Source organism: Mus pahari, chromosome 4 (assembly GCF_900095145.1).
Source record: "Mus pahari chromosome 4, PAHARI_EIJ_v1.1, whole genome shotgun sequence".
NCBI lineage: Eukaryota > Metazoa > Chordata > Mammalia > Rodentia > Muridae > Mus > Mus pahari.
Window position 1 is genome coordinate 79095912 of NC_034593.1, and position 24826 is coordinate 79120737.

A 24826-nucleotide genomic window follows, 5' to 3' on the forward strand; every position below is an offset into this window, starting at 1 on the left:
TTCAAGACAGGGTTTCTCTGTTTAGCCCTGGCTGTCCTGGAACTCATTCTGTAGACCAGACTGGCCTCGAACTCAGAAATCTGCCTGCCTCTGCCTCCCCAGTGCTGGGATTAAAGGCCTGCGCCGCCACACCCGGCAGGAGGTGATGTCGAAGCTTGCCTTAACGGCTTTTTCTTCTCCAGCTCGGCTCCAGCAGCGCCCCTGGACAGGGAGGGATCCTCGCCCAGCGGGAGTTTGACCGGAGATTCTCTCCCCATTTCGTAAGCATTCCTAGTGTCTGCCATTGCCAAACCCTGGGCCTCCCTTCTGCTCAGCCTTTAGTATAGAGATGCCTGACTTAGAGTTCTGTGTCACTTGGAGGCCCCAATAGAGTCACCAAAACTTGGTGGGGGTCACCAAGTTTTGGGATAGTTGAGTGTTATACAGCACCTGGCTGGAGTTTGGAGAGAATTTTTCAGAGCTGACTAAACACTGAATGAGGGAATTTAATTCATTCAAAGCTCTAAATGATACACAGTCTGTCCCATCAGGTGGCCTGGGGGCTGAGTATGTAGCATGGTTTGTCTGCCCTGTATGGCCAGGGCCCTGGGTTCTATCCCAGCACTTCGTGGAAAATGAAGGCAGGGGCATGAGGGGTTCCTCAGCAACCATTTAGTCAGTTTGCAACCGGCTTGACTGCAGAGATGCAGGAGCAACAAAATTCCCCTGATGGTATGGTATACGGGACTCAGTAAGGCATGGGAGGGGAGCTCTGGTCAGGCAGGCCTTACACTGGACCCTGGTGGGGCTGTAGTCAACACCACCTATTCAGACTTTGAGTCCAGAGAGGATTCAGCCAGGCAAAGAGGAGCTGAGGGAGGAGAGACTCAGATTGAGAACAGCTCAGATTGACTCAAGGCTGGGTGTGAGCCTGGAATGACAAGTATTTAACAAGGATGGAAGGTGGAGTATGAAGGAGATAGCCTAAGGTCAAGACATCCCCTCTTAGGGCATCCCCCTTCTCAAACACTATGTATAATTTGAGTGAGGTGAGACTTGGCTGCACAGCTTGAAAGGAGACTAGTTATAGAAAGCCATGTTGTCTGAGGGAGAGGCTGGCAAAGTCCTGTTTACATCCTGGGCCCTGCTGCTCCCTTCCCATCCCATGGGACCATTCCCTCCTTCCTTTTCCCTCCTGCATCTGTATCCAGACTCCTAAGCAAGCCCTTGTTTTCCTCCACAGCTGGACTGGGCAGCCTTTGGAGTCATGACCTTGCCCTCCATAGGCATCCCCCTGCTCCTGTGGTATTCCAGCAAGAGGAAATACGATACTCCCAAACCCAAGAAGAACTGAATGCAGCTTCCTTGGCCCTTCTCTCCCAAGAAACCAGGTTTTTCTAGACTCCAGAGGGTGTCAAATGTGTTCTCTTGGCCCATGGCTATTTCGTCCTGAATCTTATCCCAAACTCAACTAGAATGCAAGGGGCAGGCCTGGAGGTTCCAGAGGGCCTCCCTCCCTGTTGTCACTGAAGCCATATAGACAGGACAGCCCTTAGCCACAACTTCGGGGCTTGAGGGTCCCACCAGGTGCTGTTGGTATATTATTAGCAGTGTGAACTCTTTGGGGTCCAGGAGGGGCCCTTTGGACACTGTCTGACACCCCCATTCCCTGGCAGCTCCTCTCAAGAGGGTAGAGGATTATGGGGGCTACACAGGCCCTGCCTAGATTAGGGGCACTTACCAAATGGATTTTCTAATAAAAACAAATGCCATACCTATGTGTTTGTCTTGCGTCAACAGACAAGTCAGTTTGCAGCCCAGGTTTTGAAGCTCCAGCTCCTGGGCTATGGGTCAGCCAGGGGGCTTTCTTGGCCTTGAAGTGTGGGCTATTCCCAGAGATGTGCCTGATTCCTTTTGAACCCCTGTGCTCATGGCTCTCCAAGACTGGAGATGGTCCTGGTCTATTTACTGGCCTTTCTAGCCCACTAGTCTAACTCAGTGGTTCTCAACCTGGGGGTCAAAGGACCCTTTCACAGGGGTCAAATATCAGGTATTTACAACTCATAACAGTGGCAAAATTGCAGTTATGAAGTAGCAATGAGAATAACCTTATGGTTGGGGGTCACCACCACATGAGGAACTGTATTAAAGGGTCACAGCATTAGGAAGGTTGAGAGCCACTGCTCTAAGTGGGGGGTTTCTAGGGGTGGAAGAGATGGTTAAGAGCACTAGCTGTTCTGTTGGATTTGGGTTCTATTCCCAGTGTGGTGGTTCACACCTCTAATTCCAAGGAATCCAGTGGCCTCTTCTAGACTCTGCTGGAACCAGGTGCTTGATTGATACACAGAGATACATGCAGGAAAAAAAAAAACAAACAAAAACTCATACATAGTTTTTAAAATTAAGTTTTAAAAAACTAAATGGCAGCTCTAGGACTGGAGAGATGGCTCAGCAGCAAGGTACATACTGCTCTTGCAGAGGACCCAAATTCAGAAACTCGCATCTATGTCAGGTGGCCTTTAACTCATGCGATAGTGGATCTAACACCCTTTTATGACCTCTGCAGGCACCTGCACATATACCCATAAATAAAAGTTATTAAAGGGGACTGGTGAGATGGCTCAACGGGTAGGAACACTGCTCTTCCGAAGGTCCTGAGTTCAAATCCCAGCAACCACATGGTGTCTCACAACCACCCGTAATGAGATCTGATGCCCTCTTCTGGTGCGTCTGAAGACAACAAAAGTGTACTTGTTTATAATAATTAAATCTTTGGGTTGGGGCAATCAGGGACTTGTGAGCAGGGCCGACCGGAGCAAGCAGAGGTCCTAAATTCAATTCCCAAAAACCACATGAAGGCTCACAACCATCTGTACATCGACAGTGTACTCATACATAAAATAAATAAATCTTTTTTTGTTTCTTTTTTCGAGACAGGGTTTCTCTGTGTANCCCTGGCTATCCTGGAACTCACTCTGTAGACCAGGCTGGCCTCGAACTCAGAAATCCATCTGCCTCTGCCTCCCAAGTGCTGGGATTAAAGGCATGCGCCGCCCCTTCCCCGCAATAAATCTTTTTTTAAGGGAAAAAAAAAAAAAAAGGGCTGGTGAGATGGCTCGGTGGGTAAGAGCACCCGACTGCTCTTCCAAAGGTGCAGAGTTCAAATCCCAGCAACCACATGGTGGCTCATAACCATCTGTAACAAGATCTGACGCCCTCTTCTGGAGTGTCTGAAGATAGCTACAGTGTACTTACATATAATAAATAAATAAATCTTTAAAAAAAAGAAAAAAAAAAAACTTGGTTTTGCTGCAACAGAACTTACCTTGAGACTCTATCTGATGTTGGCTTAAATAAAGGCTCTTGAAATTGCTAAAAAAAAAAAAAAAATTATTAAAGGAAATGACTTCTTTTGAGTGTGTGTGTGTGTGTGTGTGTGTGTGTGTGTGTGTGTGTGTGTTGAGATGGAGTCTTCTTATTGCTGTCTTGAAACTCTGTGGACCAGGCTGGCCTCAGACTCACAGAGATCCCCCTGCCTCTGCCTCCTGAGAGCTGAGATTAAAGGCCTGAGCCAAATGCCTAGCAATGCTTTCTTTTCAGGCCAGGGAGAAGTGCTGGGTTTCCTGCTGCACTGGATCCTCTAGTAGCCAGTGGGGAAAGTAGCTTTGGCTTTTACAGAGTTGGCTGACAGTGGCTTCTCCACTTTACAGCCACTGTAAACTGACTCTGTCCAACGCAGGAATGCCGTGGTCTGAGAAAGGCCTCCCAGGCAGGAGGGGAACCCAACAAACACTGGCTTTGTTTCTGCTACCAAGTTTCCGCTCCTCAGCTCCCCTGCCTAACCGGTTTAACCTTTCCTTTCCCTGGCCTTGGGAGCCTCTGGGTCCCTGAAAGATGAAAAGGACTTGGAGGCAACGGGAAGCTCCCAATGGGGTGGCCCTTAGGCAACTCACATCCTTCCTTCAGGCCCTGCAGCTTGGACATGCCAGCGCCAGCCAGGTCAGAAAGCAAGAAAGATGATGGTTCTTGTTCCTTATGTTCTGGTGGGAACCCGGGAATGCTCAGGCTGGGTGAGCAGGTGTAGGGGTGTGCCAAGTCTGGAGTGCATTTGATAGGGAGGCTCTTGTCTGGTACTGAGCCCTTCCCTTTCAGAGAGGGAAGCCCTGTTTCCCATGTGTGCTTTCTCCTGGAGTTAGAGAGTTAAGTCACAGGAGGAGGGTTCTCCTGCCCACAACTAGATGGACTTGGGCAGGTGACATCAAGCTGTTTCTCCGCATTCACTCTAGGTGATCTCCTTCTAGAAGGCAGGGGCGCTCTCGGTCCTTTTCCTTGTATAGATCATCATTGTATAAACTGGCACTGGCGGGAGAGGAGATGAAACGGGAGCTCACAGATGATAAATGTGGTGAAGGCAGTGGATGTCGTGGGTCCTTTGAAAAAGAGGCCAGACTAGGTACTTCATCTCTCAAGAGATCAGCTGCCTTGGAGTCAGGGTGGAATTCGAGCCTCCCTTCAGCAGTGGCTGGGGAGAATGTAAGCACTCCTGAAGCCTGTAGACAGGCTTAGCTGAAATAGTTGGCTTCAGCACTGCTCTCATCACCTTGAGGCTATCAGATAGGATGACTGCCAACAGGGCTCCTTGATGCTCCTTGACACACACACACACACACACACACACACACCCTCGAAGGTGTGAACCCTGAATCAGGTCGTATGCAGATCTGTGAGAAGAGGAGGAAGGTGAGCAACCCCCTAATTGCCCTGCAGATTGGGTGTCCAAATGGGGGCTCCACCCTAGAAGGCTAGCTAGCAACCCTGGAGCCAGCAGGTACTAGGTCTCTTCTACCTTCTGCAGACAGTCCTCGAGTACTCCCACAGCATCCCATCTCCGCTCAGCTAGGTACCAGAGGGAGCCAGCTGCTTCCATTGCTGCTTCCTTCACATCCAGGCCTCCAGACCTGAAGAAAGTGGGGGAGTAGGAGGGCTTGCTTACCTACCGTGCAGGGAGAGCAGGGGCAGCTCAGTGGAGGGACCGGAAGTTAGTCTCCCAGAGAGCGCAGCTGGAGCATGGAAGGTAACAGTGACCACATATCAGGACAGCGGGGATCCCAGCCCCTAGGTGGCCACTCAGCGTTGGCCTCTAGCAATCCCCTTCTTGGAGCTTGCATCCTCATGAAGATTGTTTAATGTGGATTTCCACCACGGCGTCCTCCCCACTAAGAGGGCACGAGCATCTCTCCTGTGTTCTCAGGGAAAAGCAAATCACTGTCCCTTTCTCACATTTGGTTGGGGCATGTAGGGAAGGGTATATCGATATACCCTTCCCTCTGAAAACAGCTGCCTTCCCCCTTCCCCACAGCAAGGACCTCAGAGCAAAGGCTAGCTGATCAGAAGACATTAATTTGTTTGCTTTATTCAAAAGGTCATGAAGGACAACGTAAATGGGCTTATCCAAAGATCACCAGCAGATGGCAGGCTAGCCTATTTTTTACTTAACTGTTTTTGAGACAAGAGTCTGAAAACTTGTCTCTCTATAGATAAGACTAGTCTGAACTCACTAGATACCCCAAGTCCGCCTTGTCCCAGAGTGCTGTGTGCCACCACACTGACCCACATCATACTTACTAAGTGGCGACTACATACCCGTACTTCCCGTTTGCTGCCCCACTTTACAGATAAGGGATGAAGGGAGCACACAGCAGCTTGTCCACAGCTCTGTAAATTACGCGGTCAGAGACAGCAAATCTCCCATCGAGCCCTTTCCAGTAGCCACGGGCACCTCCACAAGTCCCAGCTGTGCCAAGCTGCCCTCTGCCCTGGCAAGGGTTGAGTCCACACCCCCTCAAGTTGTTACCAAGGAAAGGGTGGAGGAGCTGGTCAAATATCCTGCTGCTTGGTCTCCAAAACAAGCCATGCTGTGTGTGGGCATGTTGGCTGAGTTGCTGGTCACCCTGTTGCTGTCAGAGCTAGGGCCCTCCTCACCTGTAGCTGCCTGTAATCTCCCTTCCTGTGCAATTGCAGCACAAATAAATACAACCTCTCCTCCCACTGTAACCTCTCCTCCTACTGTAACCTGCCTCTTAAAGGGACCAAAGCACAGGGTTTAAGCCTAATATGAGAGGATGGAGGACCCTGCTGTTAAGTAGGACTCCAGCTGTGACCCCTGCCCTAGGCTGATGTTCCCCTTTCCACCCCCAGCTTCCCCTTGTCCCATTAGAGGGAAGCTAAAAGTTCCCTAGTTGTCAGGGTCCCACATCCTCTCCCCTCTGGGGGACCCCAGCCTGGTTCCCCACACCTGTTTCCACAGTAGACAGAGTCCTGTGGCCACCCTTTGTTCAGGGAACACTTGGAGCAGGGCAGTGGCACCAAAAGGGTTAAAGGCCTGGCCACAGAACTGTCTAGGGTGTTTGAAGTAGGGTGGGGAAGGGAAGGGCTTGAGCAGTTGAAGAGGCAGCTGGTCAGCACTGGAACGAGTGCCCCCTGGCCCCTATGCAAACTTCTGGACCATGAACAGTTCCTGTAGAGGGACTGAGAGAGAGGCACCCCCACCGAGGTGCCCGGATAGACCTTTAGAGGGGCTGCCTGAAGCAGGACTTGTGCCCATATTGAAGTCACCAGCTGAGGGCCAGAACAGGTTTCCCACCCTCGGGACGTCTGGTGAGTCTCTTCCTCCCCTTCCTGGGTCCTTGCTTGGTAAATGCACATTCCCCAGGAACCAGGGATGTCTAGGAGCCCCTCAGCACCCAGGAAGTAGCAAGAGGACGCAAGGCTCCGCACCAGCATCTTACTTTCATTTCCCATTTCTGATTAGGGGGCAGTGTATGTGTGTGTATAGATGCTATGTGTATGTGTGCACATATGTGTATATGCATGCATGTATGCAAATAGGAAAGTAAAGAGTCACAATAACAGCCAGTGATCAATGAACACAGTGTATGTTGATGAATTCTTTTTATGTTTTCTTTTTTAATCTTTAGAATCTTATAGGGTTAACATACTCGATCCTTGTATTAAGTACAAAGTTTAAAGGATTTAGATAACTAACCTATGTCAATTAAGATGTAAGTTGTCGGACTAGGTTTCAAAGTCAAGTTCATTTGGCATCCAACTCTGTCGTGTTGTCATTAAGAACAAAAGCAAAGAAAAACTCCACTCTCATTTTTATCCTACGGTGTTGGAACTGGAACCCTGCACCTCTGTAAGCCACAAAGCAATCTCAGGACCAATCATTCGTTCCTGAAGCCAAGCTCTTCCAGAGTCTAGACTGTCCCACTGTCCTATTAGGGTTTACCCACCCTACCAGCTACTTTAGCATTTCCTGGCATCTGCCAGGTTAATTTCCTGTGTCACCCTGGCCAAAGTCTCCTTAGATGTCCCTCTGAACTTCAGACCTTCTCTTGCCCCACCCTTTTGGCACAGATCCCACAGTGCCTGCTGAGAAACCGGTGGAGAGTCGAGGATTGGCTGCATTTGACAGGTCTTTGCTTCCTTATCCTACGTATTGCTTACTGGACTAGGACCCAGGGCTCCTATAAAGAAGCAGACAGTCACAAGCCCAGGGTGGGGTGCAGTGGGGAAGAAGACAGAATCCTTAAATTCAAACAAACAAAGCTGAGAATCACCTTTGGAAACAGGAAACAGCAAAATTCCGGACTGGTACATGAGCCTCGAGTGTCACAGAGGAGAGGGGCGGGGTGGTGTTGAGATGCCTGCCCGGTGACTTAGACTTAGCAGAGTGTGTGGTTGGATTAGGGTCTGGGGATGCTTGGAACTTCTGGAATCTCCTAACAGTAAAGGCAATAATTGCTCTATGGGCCACCGCTGCAGGGAAATGCCTGTTCAGACTGGCCACAGAAGCTGAACTAGGTAAATGGGTTTTGGCCACATAAGAATCTGGCCATCTTCGCATTGATGTATTATCCTTCTGGGTTCTTTTTGTTGTTTTTGGTTTTTCGAGACAGGGTTTCTCTGTGTAACCCTGGTTGTCCTGGAACTCACTTTGTAGACCAGGCTGGCCTCTGCCTCCCGAGTGCTGGGATTAAAGGCTTGCGCCACCACGCCCGGCTCCTTCTGTTTTTTTTTTTTTTTAAGATTTATTTATTATATGTAAGTACACTGTAGCTGTCTTCAGACAGTCTTGTTACAGATGGTTGTGAGGCACCATGTGGTTGCTGGGATTTGAACTCCGGACCTTCGGAAGAGCAGTCGGGTGCTCTTACCCACTGAGCCATCTCACCAGCCCTCCTTCTGGATTCTTATCTCTGTCTTAGTGTATGTTACAGTTTACAGTACTGGTTGCTGGATGAATGGATCTTCTTTACCCTTCCCCCCACCTCCTTCTCTCTTTTTTTTTTCCTTTATTTGGTTTTTTGAGACAGGGTTTCTCTGTAGCCCTGGCTGTCCTGGAACTCACTCTGTAGACCAGGCTAGCCTCGAACTCAGAAATCCACCTGCCTCTGCCTCCCAAGTGCTGGGATTAGAGGCATGTGCCACCACTCCCGGCGGCTTTCTTTTATATTGCGCTGAGTGTTGACTTCTTTCAACTATGACCAGGGTGTGGTAGTGCACAGCTGATTCTCTTTTTGTTTAAGATTTAATTTATTTTATGCATGTGAGTACACTGTCGATGTCTTCATGTGCACCAGAAGAGGGCGTGAGATCCCATTACAGATGGTTATGAGCCACCATGTGGTTGCTGGGAATTGAACTCAGGACCTCTGGAAAAGCAGTCAGTGCTCTTAACCACTGAGCCATCTCTCCAGCCTCTTCTCTTTGCATTTTGTATTTTGCATTTTGCATTTTGGGACTTGTATTGTTCTCTTCTCCAGCAACTGACAGGAAAGTCAGAGAGATGCAGAACACCGGGCACTCAGTCAAGGCAGACAGACTGGGAAGACAACGTTCCTGCCATAGATGAGTGGTCCCACGGACAGGATCAGAGAGGAAGTACAGTACTGGGGTCTTCCTGACGCTAAAACCAGCTCTGTTCTGGAACTCACTCTGTAGACCAGGCTGGCCTCGAACTCAGAAATTCACCTGCCTCTGCCTCCCAAGTGCTGGGATTAAAGGTGTGCGCCACCATGCCTGGCCACCAGCTCTGTTCTAACCCTACTTCTCACTGTCACTGTCGGGCTCATGGCTGTCTTAGGTCTTTTGTTGCGGTGATAAACACCATAGCTGTAAGCACCCTGGGGGAGAAAGGGTTCCTCTTACAGCTTACAGTGGGTACATCTTGCAGAGGAGTCTGGGTAGGAACTTGGATGCAGGAACTAAAGCAAAGGCCATGACAAACCCAGCTTGCTCATTCTGCTTTTCACCTATTGGGCTAGACCCACTTGGATTAATCATTTATCAGGAAAATGCCCCACAGGCCAGTCAGTCTCGTGGAGACATTTTCTCAATTGAGGTTCCCTTTGGCTTTTGTCAGGTTGACAAAAAGTAGGTCAATGGTTTGCCTTTCTCTTTTATGTTTAGTGTGTGTGTGCGCGTGCGTGCGCGCGCGCGTGTGTGTTTGTGTGTGTGTGTGCGTGCGAGTGTGTGTGTGTGTGTGTGTGTGTGTGTGTGAGAGAGAGAGAGAGAGAGAGAGAGAGAGAGAGAATGTGGAGGTACCTTGGCACACTCGTGGAGGTCAGAGGACAGCTTTTGGAGATCAGTTCTGTTCTGCCATGTGGGTCCTAAAACTAAATTCAGATCCTCTGGCCTGATGGCCAGCAGACCTTCCCCTGCTGAGCTGTCTCACAAGCCCTCTTGGTTTACTTTCTATGAGAGAACAGAGGAGAGATTAAATTTTGAACCATTAAAATTTTTCTGTAGAGCCAGAATTTTTCTGTGACTGACCAGATGTCTGTGGCCTTGGCTGGCCTGCATTTTTCTGTGTAGCTCACTCAGTCTGCCCTCGAATTCACAGAGGTTTACCTGCCTCTGCCTTCTAAGCCCTGAGATTGAAGATGTGCCTCAACCCCCTGACCTTCCTCAATCTTTATTGCTTGGATTTTCTAGGTTTTCTTCACTATTATCCCTCCACCCTAGAGATTCAGAATCCCAGAGCCAGACACAGGAAATGAAGTTCCAGGCTTCAGGGGCTGGGGGTGTAGCTCAGTGTGGAGAGTTCTGGCTTAGCCTATCAGAACCCTGAATTTCGATCCCCAGCACCACATACTCCAGGCCTGGCACACAGCTGCATACCTGCTGGCACACAGCTGCATACCTGCAGTCCCAGCTCTCAGGAGGTCTAGGCAGGAGGCATGCAAATGCAAGATCCTCTTCAGACCAGTCTGGGGCCAATCAAGGCCACAAAGGGAGACCTTGTCTCAAATAAATTGGTTTCTGAAAAATTTACTGTAATCCTTGCTGGTGACAGCTACTAACTAGTAGGTCCTCTCCTGAAACTGTCAGCTAGCAGAACCAGGACCTGCTTCACAACACTGTATTTAGATTTTTAAGTTTTTATTTGTGTGGGTTTTGCTTTTTGTTTTTTGTTCTGTTTTGTTTGGTTTTAGGTAGGGTCTTACTTTGTAGTCCTGGCCCTCTTGAAACTCACAGAAATCCACCTGCCTCTGGGTCCCAAGTGCAGGATCAAAGGCAAGCACTACCAGGCCTACCCAACATTCATTCATTCATTCATTTATTCTTTCTTTCTTTCTTTCTTTCTTTCTTTCTTTCTTTCTTTCTTTCTTTCTTTCTTCCTTCCTTCCTTCCTTCCTTCCTTCCTTCCTTCCTTTCTTTTCTTTTCTTTTCTTTTCTTTCTTCCTTTCTTTCTTCCTTCCTTTATTCATTTATGTGTATGGATGTTTTGTCTGCATATACCTATGTGAGCCACCTGTATGCCTTGAGCCTGAGATGTTCAGAAGAGAATGTCATATCCCCTGGAATTAGAGTTGTAAATGGTTGCGAGCCACCATGTGGGTGCCAGGAAGCAAACCTGGGTCCTCTGTAAGAGCCACCAGTGCCCTTCACCACTCCAGCCCCTCCTCAGGCTTTAAAAAAAAAAGACTGTTATAACTGATTTGTGTGAGTGTGACCCTGAACTCAAGTCAACAGTCTTGGTGACAAGGATCTTTAGCCACTGGGTGGCCTCCGCAGCCATTTGTTATTATTTTCACTTTAAATGTATACTTATTCATTTATTAGGAGCACATGATAAGGTGCACATGAATGTCAGAGGGTGACTGTCCTAAACCTTGTGGGGCCTGGGGATGGGCTGTTGGCCGTGAGCAATCTACCCACTGAGCCACCTGGCCCTGATGGCTTGGTTCTGAAGTTGGGTGGGAGGTGAGTGACTTCACTTGCTCTATTCAGGAGCTTCTGTTCTGGTTTCAGAAAGTACAGTCTTGACAGTGTGATGGGTCAGCTTTGCAGTCCCACCACCTCCAGTCAACTACATGTGTGTGGCTTTGAGCAAGCAACTGAAGCTCTGGCATGCCGACAAATCCAGGGGTGAAAGAGAGAGGAAAATGTCTGGTTGCTGGACACCCCCAAGTGGACTTCTCTGTGGGCTCTGGGTGATATTTAGGAAGTGGGTATGTTGGGGTTATCAATGTCTCCTCCCCAAAACTGTTGCAGAATGCCTGATTGGTACATAGCAGATCTTAAAAGCTTTTTAAATAAAGACAAAGGAAAAAATATTTTAGGCTTGTGAGCCATATGGTCTCTGTCATAACAATCAACTCTGCTGACAATATGCAAATGAGTGAGCATGTTAAAAAAAACCCTATGAGTATTGAAGTATATATATATATTATATATATACATATATGTATATAAGTATATATATATACATATATGTATATATGTAAGTATATATATACATATATGTGTATATATATATATGTAGAGAGAGAGAGAGAGAGAGAGAAACATGGTCCTATATATACCACATTGGTTACCTATATAACTCAGTGTAGTTGAGAATGACCCTAAACTTTTGTTCATGTGTATGTGTGTGTGTATGTGTGTGTATACATATGTGTTCCTGTGTGTATGAAGGTCAGAGGTCAACCCAAATGTTGTTCCTCAAGATCTGTGCACTTTTTATTTTATTGCTTGTTTGTTTTTTGGTTTGTTTGTTCTTTTTGGAGGTTTTATTATTTTTATTTTGTGTGTGTGAGTGCTTTCCTGCATATATGTCAGTGTATTATGTACATGCCTGGTTGCCTGCAGAGTCAAAAGAGGGCAGATCCCCTGGAACTAGAGTTACAGACAGTTGTGAAGTAGGTCCTTTGCAAGAGGAGTGAATTCTCTTAGACACTGAGTTAGCTTTGCAGTCCCTCTGTCACTGTGTAGCCCAGGCTGACCCTGACCGGAAGCTAGTGACAGTCCTTTCTTCTTAGCCTCTCAAGTGCTGGGGTTACAAGCATACACCTGGAAGTCCAACTTCAATCTCTTTTTATTTTTTTAAAAAAAAGATTTAGACGGGAGTGGTGGCACACGCCTTTAATCCCAGCACTCAGGAGGCAGAGGCAGGCGAATTTCTGAGTTCGAGGCCAGCCTGGTCTACAGAGTTAGTTCCAGAACAGCCAGGGCTACACAGAGAAACCCTGTCTCGAAAAACCAAAAAAAAAAAAAAAAAGATTTATTTTATGTATGAGTACACTGTAGCTGTACTGATGACTCTGAGCCATCATGTGGTTACTGGGAATGCAGGTTGTTCACTCCAGTCTGTCCCATTCTCTCTGGCCCTGCATGCCTAAAGATTTATTTTTATCTAAGTACACTGTACCTGTCTTCAGACACACCAGAAGAGGTCATTAGATCCCATTACAGATGGTTGTGAGCCACCATGTGGTTGCTGGGAATTGAACTCAGGACCTCTGGAAGAGCAGTCAGTGCTCTTAACCACTGAGCCATCTCTCCAGCCACAATGCCTTCTTTTTAATTTTTTTCAAACTATTTAAAAAAGACGAGGTGGGACTGAGGGCAGCTGGGGTGGTGTTTCGGCAGTTGGAATATTTGCCGATCCTGCGGAAGTTCAGGTTCCAGGTACTCACATGGTAGTAGTTTGCATCTATCTACCATTCTAGTTCCCTGGGTCCAGTGCTCTCTTCTGGCCTCCATACTCACCACACACACATGGGGCACATCCATCTATGCAGGAGAAACAGTCATCTGCATAAAATAGAAATAAAGAAGTATTTCTTTAAGAGATGAGGAGCAGTGAGGTGCCCTGGCAGGTCTTAGTGCCAAGCTAAGTGACCTGTGTGCCCTCCCACATGGTGGCAAAGAGAAGCAATTTCCAAAACCATCCTCTGAGCTCCACATGTGTGCTGTGTCACACCCCCTTGCATGGTCTCTTCCACTCTCATGCGAACATAGACACAAAATAATCACAATGCAACTTAAAACTAAAGACAGGCCCATTGAGTTAAGTTAATAGGAGTGGAGGCACTTGCTACAGAGAAACCCTGTCTCGAAAAAACAAAACAAACAAACAAACAAACAAAAAAAACAAAAGAAAAAACAAAAATCAAGCAGGCCAGAAAGATGGTTTCATGGGTAAAGACGCCTGGTGGACAAGCCTGGAGACGCCCGGCCCCCATGGGAAGGTGAGGGAGAGAGCTAGGTCAACAGTGTCCTCTTCTGACTCCACACCTCCAACAACAACAACAACAATAATAATACTGACAAATATAGTAGCTCAGAGCCATTCATTCATTGGACTGAGCACAGGGTCCCCAATGGAGGAGTCAGAGAAAGGACCCAAGGAGCTGAAGAGGTTTGCAGCCCCATAGAAGGAACAACAATATGAACTAACCAGTATCTACAGAGTTCCTAGGAACTAAACCACCAACCAGAGAGTACACACGGAGAGACTCATGGCTCTAGCTGCACATGTAGCAGAGGATGGCCTTGTCGGTCATCAATGGGAAGAGAGGCCCTTGGTCCTGTGAAGGCTCTATGCCCCAGTGTAGGGGAATGCCAGGGCCAGGAAGCAGGAGTGGGTGGGTTGGTGAGCAGGGGGTATGGGGGATGGGATAGGGGGGGTTTTGGAGGGGAAACCAGGACATGGGATAACATTTGAAATGTAAATAAAGAAATTTTCTAATAAAAAAAAACACTACTAGTACCACTAATAATAATAAAAAATAAAAATAAAAATATACCTGGAGGAGCTGGAGAGATGCCTCGGTAATTAAGAGCATGGCTGTTCTTCCAGAGGGTGTGAGTTCAATTCCCAGCACCCACATGGCAGCTCACAACCGTCTATCACTACAGTCTCATGGGATCTGATGTAGTCTTCTGGGGTTCAGATGTACATGCTAACAAAACACCATTTATGTATGATACATTTTTAAAAAGACACCAGGCATAGAGGAACACCCTTTAATTTCAGCACTCAGGAGGCAAGGGCAGGTAGATCTCTGTGAGTTCGAGGTCATCCCTGTCTACTTAGCAAGTTCCAGCACACCCTGTGCTATATAGAGAAACCATCTCAGAAAACATGGGGCTGCATGACTGTGGTGGAGAGCACTGGGTGCTCTTACTGGAAGCCCAGATTGATTCTCGGCACCCACATGGTGGTGGCTTATCACCATATATAACTCTAGACTTAGGGGAACCTGATCTTCCAGTCTCTGAAGGGAACATGTAGGCAGGCAGAATATCCATACACAGAAAGTAAACAGCAACAACAGGGGGCTGGAGAGATGGCTCAGCGGGTAAGAGCACAGACTGCTTTTCCAAAGGTCCTGAGTTCAAATCCCAGCAACCACATGGTGGCTCACAACCATCTGTAACAAGATCTGACCCCCTCTTCTGGAGTGTCTGAAGACAGCTACAGTGTACTTACATATAATAAATAAATATCTAAAAATTAATAATAATAATAATAAGAGCAGCAACTAGTTGGGAGATGATGGCACATGCCTTTAATCCCAGCACTCAGGAGGCAGACAGGTGGATCTCTGTGAATTCAAGGCTAGCCAGGGCTACACAGTAAAAAAAATAATATATTGCAAAAACAAATAGTTGCAGTAGTCTAGAGGCTAAGACAGGTGAGTTTTCATGAATTCTCGAAATACTTGGAATACATAGCGAGATCCTGTCTTAAAACCCAAAATCTAGGAATGTGGCTGAGTGGTCGAACATTTTCCTGGCATGTGTGAGCCCTTGGGCTTGACATCCAGCACTGTAGATGTTAAGAGGACAGATATGGTCTTGTCACCTAAGGTTTGCCATGACCTATCCTAAAGGACCCCTCCCACCTCCTCCCTTCCAGGGCTCTGAGCATTAGACTGTTCTTTTCTCTTCTTCCTGATAACTTGGCACACAGCGGTGTTAGTGTCTGACCTTGACTTTATTTTCTCTCTCTTTTTGTCCTAAGATAAAACAGTGGGTCACCTTACACAATGGCTATTTCTGCTTCTGTCTTTTTCAATCTTCATTCCAGGGAGCCCTAACTAACATAGCAGTGGCAACAGTAGAAAGTGTTCCTAGCCTGCTAGTTATGTTACTGCATGATGCGTGTTGCTCTCATTCTCTCTCTCTCTCTCTCTCTCTCTCTCTCTCTCTCTCTCTCTCTGAGAAAGGGTCTATGTGGCCCTGGCTTCCCTGTTACTCTCTATGCAGACCAAAATGGCCTCTGCTTCTAGTGCGGGGGGTGGGGGTGGGGGTGGGGGGAAGGTGAGCACCTCTGTGCCCAGCTATCATCAATATCTTAGCATCCTTGACATTCTCGCTGGATAAGTGGGTAGATATCTTTTTTTTGGGGGGGGGGGGTTCAAGACAGGCTGTGTAGTTCGGGCTGTCTTGGAACTTGCTCTGTAGACCAGGCTGGCCTCAAATTCACAGAGATGTCTCAGAAGGCCTATGCCTCCTGAGTGCTGGGATTAAAGGAATGTTGTCATCCCATCCCCCTGCCCCCTGGCTAGGCCCTTAGTGTCTTTTTTTTTTTTTTTTGACAGGGTTTCTCTGTGTAGCCCTGGCTGTCCTGGAAATCACTCTGTAGACCAGGCTGGCCTCGAACTCAGAAATCCACCTGCCTCTGCCTCCTGAGTGCTGGGCCCTTAGTGTCTTAATCATGATTCTATTTCTGTGAGGAGCCAGCATGATTGAGGCGACTTATAAAAGAAAGCATTCAAGGGGGCACTGGAGCAGTCGCTGGGAGTTTATGTTTGATTCACAGGCAGGAGACCAAGAGAGGAGGTGGGGAGACACTGGGGCTGGTGATGGTTTTGGAAACCTTAAACCTATCCCCAGTCCTCTCCAACAAGGCCCCACGCATTATTCTTTCCCAAAACAGTTTCACCAACTGGGAACCAAACACGCAAATATGGGAGTCTATAGAGGCTATTTTCATTGAAACCACCACAGTGAGGAATGCCATTCTTGAATTTTCTAAGACAAAAGAGAGGAGAAAGGGGGGGGGGGAGGGGGAGACAGTAACAGAAGCCCAAGACCATTCCAGCTTAGCAAGGTTGTACTTGTAAACCCAATTAAACCAGTTACACCGGAAAGAAGCATGGGGCTGGCTTTGAGCGACAGCGCCCCCTGCTGCATCTACTTAAAGTTCTCCCCCTAGTTGTTAGTCATTGGTGAGCAGCTTAGTCAATGAAGTCATCAGAGAAGTGGAGACAGTCCAGGGCAGTAAGAGGTCAGGAAGATAAATAAGTCAGGGAGAGCTTAGTGTTTTTTCCTGCTCTGTTACTTCATTTCAAGCGCCTGTTTTAGAATCTCCTACATGTGTCACCGGAAACAGAGATGTGACTTGATGTGACCTCAGTGTCTGCTTCCTTGTCCCTTCAGCCATTTCCTGAGGAAAGCAGTCTGGGGAAGGTGGGAGGGAGCAAAGAAGAGAACAAAGGGAGAACCAACTCCTGGAAGGTGTCCTCTGACCTCTTCAAGCACACCGAGCCACACATGCACAAATAATAATATGCGCCCACTTGTTTGCCAACCCATTCCACAGCACACGCGCGGAGGTCAGAGGACTTTCGGAAGTCTGTTCCCTGCGTCCACTGTAGGATCCAGGCATTGAACTCAGGGAGTCAGGCTTGCAGACAAGTGCCTTTACCCAGCAAGCCACCTCACCAGGCCCACACAGGACCTTTTTCCATTACATTACCAACCTAGTAGCTTTTCTATCCTCTTGACTAGACTGTAGCCCCACTCAAAGTCAACCCGTGTCTCCTGTTTTGCTTTCTGGAGACTCCCAGTTAGTAATGTGTGCTGACCCACTGGTAGACAAAAGTTGGTTTTTTGTTTTGTTTTTTTTTATTTCCGCTGTGTTGTTGGTTTTGGTTCTGATTTTTTGTTTGTTTGTTTGGTTGGTTTTTGTCTGTCCTGGAACTTACTATGTAGATCAGGCGCTTCTTGAACGCCCAGAGGTTTGCCTCTGCCTCCTGAGGGCTGGAAACATGTGCACTGCCTTACCCATCCTGGCCAAAGACTTGATAAAATTTCTCTTGCAGCATTTGCGAGCACATGCTTACACACACACACACACACACACACACACACACACACACACACACACACACACACACCTAAGGACAGACTCGGTATCTACAGTATCTGCTTTTCTTAGCATGGCTTTCTTCTATATAGATGCTCCATGAAAAGGAGTAATGAGCAAACATCTCTTTACAGTTTTCATTCTGAAACAAGGTTTCACCGTGCACTTTAGCTTTCAACTTGCTTTAGTGAGCACGGTGGCCTTGAACTCTGGGTTTTCCCGTCTGCCTCCTAAGTGGCCCCTGCCAGCCAGGCTCCCTTCACTGGAAAGAACACTGGATAAAGAGCTAGAAAAGCCAAGTTCTAGACTTGACCTTGCATGCAGCAGACCTCAGGACCCCGAGGCAGACATTCTCTGACTCTGCCTCAGCAAAGTGAGAGGTAGGAGATGCTCAGTGGCGTAGCTATGGAGACAACTCCATTCCAGGCTCTTTTCTTTCTTTCTGTAGTTCTGGCTAGCCTAGAACTTGCTACGTAGACCAGCCTAGTCTCAAATTTACAAAGATCAGCCTGCCTGTTTTTAGAGTGCTGGGATGAAAAGTATGTGCTACCCACACCCAGCTTCTTTATTTCTTTAAAAGACAGGGGCCTCAGGCTGGAGAGATGGTTCATCGGTTAAGAGCACTGGCATCTCTTCTAGAGGTTGTGAGTTCAATTCCCAGCAACCACATGATGGTTCACAACCATTTGTAATGGAATCTGGTTACCTCTTCTAGCATGCATGAAAGCAGAACACTAGCCGGGCAGTGGTGGCACATGCCTTTAATCCCAGCACTTGGGAGACAGAGGGAGGCAGATTTCTATGTTCAAGGCCAGCCTGGTCTGCAGAGCTAGTTCTAGGACAGTCAGGGCTACACAGAGAAACCAACCAAAAACAAACAAAAGAAAAGAAAAAGGAAACATAATACTCATATACATAAAATAAATAAATCTTTAAAAAGTAAATAAAACTTAAAAAAAAAAGAAGTAAAAGACACAGCCTCACTCTTAGCACAAACTATGAAACTCAACATTCAAGCCAGTATAGCCTGACCCCAACTCAGGGCCACCCCCTGAACCTCCTGAAGGATGAGAATCACAGGCCTGTAGCACCATGCTGGCTTCCAGAACTCTGCTCACCTTGTCTTTCTTCTGGATTCAGGGCTGCCTCCGTGTACCTTCCATGAACAGATCGGTTCCAGGGGAGTCCTTCATAGGTGAAGACCCAGTGCCTCATGGCCTCCCTCAGTGCTGCCCAGCTGCTGTCGAATCCAGAGAACACCTGGAGGAAGTGGAGGGGAGGGAGGAGAACCAGGAGGACAACAAGGATGGCTTCCATACATCACTCCTTAGACGTTCCGGGGCTTTCCGTGCCCGTAGTCACGCTAGTGACTCCTTCAAAAGACACAGTTGGGGGCCTGGCAAGGAGTTCCAGGACCCAATAAGCAGGTGAGTCCCTAGGGCACCTCCTGACCCTCCCTTGCCCATCTCTAGACCTTGGGAAGAGTGTTCAGAAAGGCACATGCTGGTGTCATTGCCCTGCTGCCACCCATCTCTCTGGAGAGACAAGGATCTCTGAGGGATGAACCGAGTGGAGATTCTCCTGGGGAATCACAGCCCAGCCTGTGAAGAAGCTTGGGAAAGACGGAGCTTCTAAAACAGGGCTCTCCACAGCGACACTCATTTCCATGGATGGCACCGGCAGGTGGGCTGGGGAGGAGAACCGGGTGGGCACCATCTGAGTTCCACAGCCCCACACCACGGAGCAACAACAACAAAAACAAAGACAACTTGGAGATCATATAATCTAGCCTCTTCATTCTACAGACGGGAAATAGGTCCAGAGAACTTCAAGAGGCTTTTTTTTTTTTTTTTGTTTTTTCCAGACAGGGTTTCTCTGTGTAGCCCTGGCTGTCCTGGAACTCACTTTGTAGACCAGGCTGGCCTCAAACTCAACAATCTGCCTCCCGAGTGCTGGATTAAAGGCGTGCGCCCGGCTTTAAGAGGCTTCTTGATGGAAGTGGGCACTGGGCACTGTTTCCCCAGGTGCCTGCCACGCTGCTGGCTTCAGACTGGACAAAGCTGCAGCCGGAAACATCAGGAGTTTTCGGTTTATTAGTTTGTCAGTCGGTTTTTGTTTATTTTTGAGACAGAGCTTCAGGTAGCCCAGGCTGGTCTCTCTCATGTACTGAGATGATAGAGACGGGCCACCCTGCTTGGCTGGGGACAGCTGCCCTCCCTCAGAGGTCGGCACATTCTTAGCAGGCATGGGGAGAGGGGCCCATGCCTTCCCTGTCTCCTGGAAAATCCCTGACCACTTCCCCCAAATAGAGGAAGTTAAAAAAGAGAAGGTCGGGGAGGGGGTTGTTCACATGAGTCCATGTGAGTCCAGCCCACCCCCCACCCCACCCCCAGCTACCAGCAAGGGTAGTCTCTTGACAAGGGCATGGTCTTCTTAGACACGCCCTTACCTCTGGTGAGTGGTTCAACATTCTTCAGCTGTTGGGCATGAGCAGGGACAGAGGCGGGGGGTGGGGGGTGGGGTGGGAGTGGGGGGTGGGGTGGGAGTGGGGGGTGGGGTGGGAGTGGGGGGTGGGGGGGGGGGGGGGTTAGGGGGTAGGGGGGTGGGAGGTGTTGCTGAGTGAGGAAGATGGTCCTGGGACTTTGTTCCAATGCTGGTTTTGTGGGAACTGGGAGAACAGCAGTATCTTCCCACAAGGCTGGCTTGAGTGTCTTTTGTGACGTCTGCCTACAGTTTGAGTGTCTTTTGTGACGTCTCCCTAGATTCTTTGGGTGTCTCATTGTCACCACATTAATTCTGTGCCTCGGGTGCAGAGGGATGGAGCGCTGGCTTTCCCGTAGCTGAGTGAAAGATGTTGTCACCTGACACCAAACAAGGAGACTTCAGCTTGCCCTGCCCCTCCGTCCTTTCTGGAGGGTAGTACTACCTTTGTACCAGCAGGGGCCGCTCTTGTCCGAAGCCAACTGTGTCAGAGCCGAGCCTTAGTTTGGATCTGAGTTGTGTGTGCCTAGGCTAACAGGAAGGGCTGGGCTGGGGGGCAAACAACAGGGCTGGGCTGAGGAACTGTTCGTTCCTGGTGCCCATCACTGACTACTGGCTACAAGGGTTGTGGTGGCAATGTGTGTTTCAGGAGGAGGCTGCAGTCATCGGAATGCCCAGGCTCCCAGGAAGCCCCCTTTCTACAGAGCCTCGAGGAATTGGGCACCCCTCTGGGAGCTCAGCATCAGGAGCAGCAGCAGGGGCAGGAGCAGCAGAGTGGCCAACCCTTTCACCGGGTATGACAGATAGACCCCAGCTCCCCCTCCTGATCCTTCCCTGCCAGCAACCACTCTGTACTCTTCTGTTCCATCAGCTGCTGAGTCTCTCTGTGCCCGGACCTGGCTCGGGCTCCATCTGCGCTCATCTGAATCTATCTTCTGTGGCCCTCTGTCTGCTTCCCTGTCTGTATGCGCTGTCCTGGTTGCTTGGTAGCCTGCCTCTGTCTCTTTCTGTAACATTGTTTCTTCATTTCTATGTCTGTCTCTCTGTATTGATGCGGGTATTTATGTCCCCTCCCCGTTTTAAGTCCCCTATGCCTCTGGAGGCTATGACCACTTCTTTCTGTGGACCCTACAGTTCCCAGAGTTAGAACTGCATTTATCTGTGGAAATAAACTAGGCATCTGGTACCCTGAAAGACTCAGTAACTCTCTAACAAGAGTTTAATAGGAATCGCAATTGCAAAAGGATACAGAGCCTAGATGTAGGTGACTGCTGTGGTCACTGTATAACAAGGGTGAGGGCCTGTGTTTGATCCCCAGAAATAAAGGAGGGCCCTGGGAAGAGGGAGGTAGTCAGGACCCAGCCATTGCTCAGCTGTGGAGAGTGCTGTCTCAGAATCTAAGGACCACGGAGGACACACAGGCTTGTGAGAACCCCCTGGCTTTGTAAGCTAGTCTCAGCGACAAGCCTCACGGATGAAGATCCCCTCCAACCCCTGCAGCGAGCTCAAACCCCAGATGTCCAAGAGCCCTAATGTGACCCTCACTGCTTGAGTCTCATAGGTGTGAAAGAAAGGCTCAGAGGAAGCTTTGGTGCCCAGCCTTTCAGGAGAGTAGAAGGACCCCATCTTATTCCATCTCCTATTTTTCTCTACCCACATCTCTCAAGATTTTCTCCCCTGACCACCTCCCCCACCCATTTTTTTTTTTTTTTAAATTTTTCGAGATAGGGTTTCTCTGTGTAGCCCTGGCTGTCCTGGAACTCACTTTGTAGACCAGGCTGGCCTCAAACTCAGAAATCCGCCTGCCTCTGCCTCCCAAGTGATGGGATTAAAGGCACGAACCACCATGCCTGGCTCCCCCCACCCATTTTTAAGTGAGAAAACAGAAAGAGCAAACTCTCAACTCCTAGATCTTCCTCACTTAGCAGCTGGTGGATCCATCTCCTCTCCCTCCATATCAGAGATAAAACTGCCTCACAGTCGCCGCTCTTAGAAGAAACACATGAGGCTGCCCAGCCCGGGAGGCTGGCACATAACATGGCAGGCATGTAACGTGACTTTGGGAAATAGTTTTTCTCTTCTGATTCTCTTCCTCTTTTGCCCAGGCCCTCTCTCCCGTCATATGACTTAGCCCGTTTGTTTTAGTACTGTGATTTCTTCTCCCTGTTTATTGTGTCCTCCCCCCCTCCATCTGATCTCTAATAGTCCCCTTGCCTTAGTGTTTGGGGTTCTTGTTTTTACTTTTTGTGGTGCTCCTCCAGAGCCTGCAGATCAAAAGTCTGACTCACGAGGGCTAGACAGGGGCTGCAGGCAGATATTTATATAAGCACAATCTCTTTCCACAATTGACCTTTTCACACTGTAAAGGAATTTACAGTGTGTGTCTGTGTCTGTGTCTGTGTGTGTGTGTGTGTGTGTGTGTCCACGCATGCATGCGTTCATACGCAGGTGCATGCAGCCAATGCCTGACTGGTTTCTGGCATCTGAATTTCTGTCTCTCTCACTTGCAAAGCAGTGACCACACAGCCATCCCTGCAGCTCTGACGTCCTAAACTACAACTTGCTCTCCAGCTCACCGCAGCAATGGATTCTCTTCTATTTTCCCTTTGCCTTTGAGTTTATCTATTTTATTCTATTTTATTCCTGGTGGGTACTGACGTGCCGTGCCCAGGCTGACCCCCTTCACTCCTCCTGCCTTTGCCTCTTCAGTTCTGGGGTCACTGGGGTCACAGGCACACAATGCACTTTTTCTGTTTTGCTTTTGTTTCTTAAGACTATGTAGGCTTAGCTGGTCTGAAACTTGACATGTGGACCAGGCTCACCTCCAATTTGTGCAGCTTGTCCTGATTCTTTTTTTTTTTATCCCCAGTTTTTTATTAGATATTTTCTTTATTTACATTTCAAATGTTATCCCGAAAGTCCCCTTGGTCCCAATGACTTTTTTTTTAAAAAAGATTTATTTATTTATTCTATGTAAGTACACTGTAACTTCAGACACTCCAGAAGAGGGCATCAGATCTTGTTATGGATGGTTATGAGCCACCATGTGGTTGCTGGGATTTGAACTCCAGACCTTTGGAAGAGCAGTCAGGTGCTCTTACCCACTGAGCCATCTCACCAGCCCTGTCCCAATGACTCTTAAGCATAGAGATCACAGGCATGAACAACCACCCCTAACTCTGGCTTTGTTTTGTTGTTGTTGTTGTTGTTTTGTTTTGTTTTGTTTTTGTTTTTTTAATATGAGATTTAAGCCGGGCGTGGTGGCGCATGCTTTTAATCCCAGCACTTGGGAGGAGGCAGGGGCAGGTGGATTTCTGAGTTCGAGGCCAGCCTGGTCTACAAAGTGAGTTCCAGGACAGCCAGGGCTACACAGAGAAACCCTGTCTCGAAAAAAAAAAAAAAAAAAGAAAAAGAAAAAAAGGTGAGATTTATAAGTAACAAAACCAAAACAAACAAAAATACTTCCTAAGACTTACAACATCATCAATATCTTCATCCCTGCTGACTGCTGACATGGTCTTCCTCTCCTTCCTTCCTTCCTTCCTTCCTTCCTTCCTTCCTTCCTTTCTTTTTCTTTCCCTCTTTCCTTCTTTCCTTCTCTCTCTCTCTCTCTCTCTCTCTCTCTCTCTCTCTCTCTCTCTTTCTTTTTAAGAATGTGTCTAATGAGACTGGATGGCACCCTCTGTTTTCTTCATTTCCTTCCCACCATAGGTAATATCATGATAAATTTTATCATTCCCCTTTATAAAAATTGTTTTTTTGAAACAGAAATGTATATATTTACTGACAATGTAATATGTTTTCATGGCTGAATTTTATTTATCTATCTATCCATCTATCTATTTATTTTTTATTTTCATTTTTTGAATCAGGGTTTCTCTGTATAGCCCTGGCTGTTCTAGAACTCCCTATGTAGACCAGGCTAGCCTTGAACTCAGAAATCTGCCTGCCTCTGCCTCCCGAGTGCTGGGATTAAAGACTGAACCACCACTGCCAGGTGTATGGCTGAATTTTAAAGCAATGATGACATTTTATAAAATTTTCTAGATTCTTCTTTTTCTTTGTTCTGTTTAAGACAGAGTCTAAGCTGACTTCAAGCTTGTAATCTTCCTGCCTACACTTCCTGTGTACTAAAATTTACATGGGTGTACCCTCAGTCCCAACAACATAGCTTAAAAGCAACACTCATTTAATCTTTGTGTTGTTGCAATCATTAGAGTCACTCATTTCATATTTTATTTATAGTTCCTTTTTGAGACAGGGTCTGACGTAGCCCAGACTAGGTTGGAAGTCTGTGTAGTAGACGATGACCTGTTCTTCCAGGCTCTACCTTTCAAGTGCTGAAACTATAGGCATGTAGCACTTGCCAGTTCCCTGTGGTCCGAGGGATGGAAGCCAGGGCTTTGGTTCTGCCAAGCTGGCACTCTACTGACTGAACTACATCCCTACATCCTTAACCCTGTACTTTTCCCCTGTAAGTTTATTATTATGGGAAGCATACCAAGGCTCACTCATAGAGGACAGCGCACAACTCTGTGAGGTTCGTTTTCCCTTCCACCGTTCCATGGGTTACAGGGATGAGACCCAGGTGCCATCTTGACACATGACACATGACCTGCACCAGCCCTTGCTGTGTTTGTTATTTTTTGTTTTTCTAGATAAGGTTTTTTTTGTGTGTGTGTGTACAGCCCTAACTGTTCTGGAACTACCTCTGTAGACCAGGCTGGCCTCAGATTCACAGAGATTCACCTGCCTCTACCTCCCAAGTGCTGGAAATAAAGGCGTGTACCACCGCTGTCTGGCCACTTTGGTTTTTTTTTTTTTTTTTTTTTCTGAGACAGGGTTTCTCTGTGTAGCCCTGGCTGTCCTGGAACTCACTCTGTAGACCAGGCTGACCTTGAACTCAGAAATTCGATT

At 47.8% G+C, this 24826-nt stretch overlaps 2 protein-coding genes and 1 long non-coding RNA gene across 4 annotated transcripts in view; 2 read left to right on the top strand and 1 right to left on the bottom strand.

Moving 5' to 3' along the window:
* Ssr2 (signal sequence receptor subunit 2) overlaps nucleotides 1–1753 on the top strand; it is an 8134-nt gene extending 6381 nt beyond the window's left edge. Inside the window, exons 5-6 of the mRNA XM_021196187.1 lie at nucleotides 183–260; nucleotides 1223–1753. Coding sequence (XP_021051846.1) covers nucleotides 183–260; nucleotides 1223–1333 — 189 coding nt within the window. The 3' untranslated portion in view covers nucleotides 1334–1753. The remainder of the gene's footprint in view (nucleotides 1–182; nucleotides 261–1222) is intronic.
* Nucleotides 1754–2103: 350 nt separating this feature from the next.
* Nucleotides 2104–5924, bottom strand: LOC115063808. The gene is made up of 4 exons (XR_003843668.1): nucleotides 5623–5924; nucleotides 4826–4937; nucleotides 3305–3351; nucleotides 2104–2310 (listed from the first exon to the last, which is right to left on the bottom strand). It is a non-coding gene; the product is annotated as an uncharacterized LOC115063808 (long non-coding RNA).
* A 575-nt stretch (nucleotides 5925–6499) lies between these two features.
* The window catches only part of Arhgef2 (Rho/Rac guanine nucleotide exchange factor 2), a 58356-nt gene continuing 40029 nt past the window's right edge, over nucleotides 6500–24826 (top strand). The window contains exons 1-3 of one of the 2 annotated variants that reach the window (XM_029537334.1): nucleotides 6500–6636; nucleotides 18569–18855; nucleotides 20559–20703. In XM_029537334.1, the coding sequence (XP_029393194.1) occupies nucleotides 18590–18855; nucleotides 20559–20703 (411 nt within the window). In that variant the 5' untranslated portion in view covers nucleotides 6500–6636; nucleotides 18569–18589. The remainder of the gene's footprint in view (nucleotides 6637–18568; nucleotides 18856–20558; nucleotides 20704–24826) is intronic. The other variant, XM_029537333.1, reaches the window with a different exon arrangement.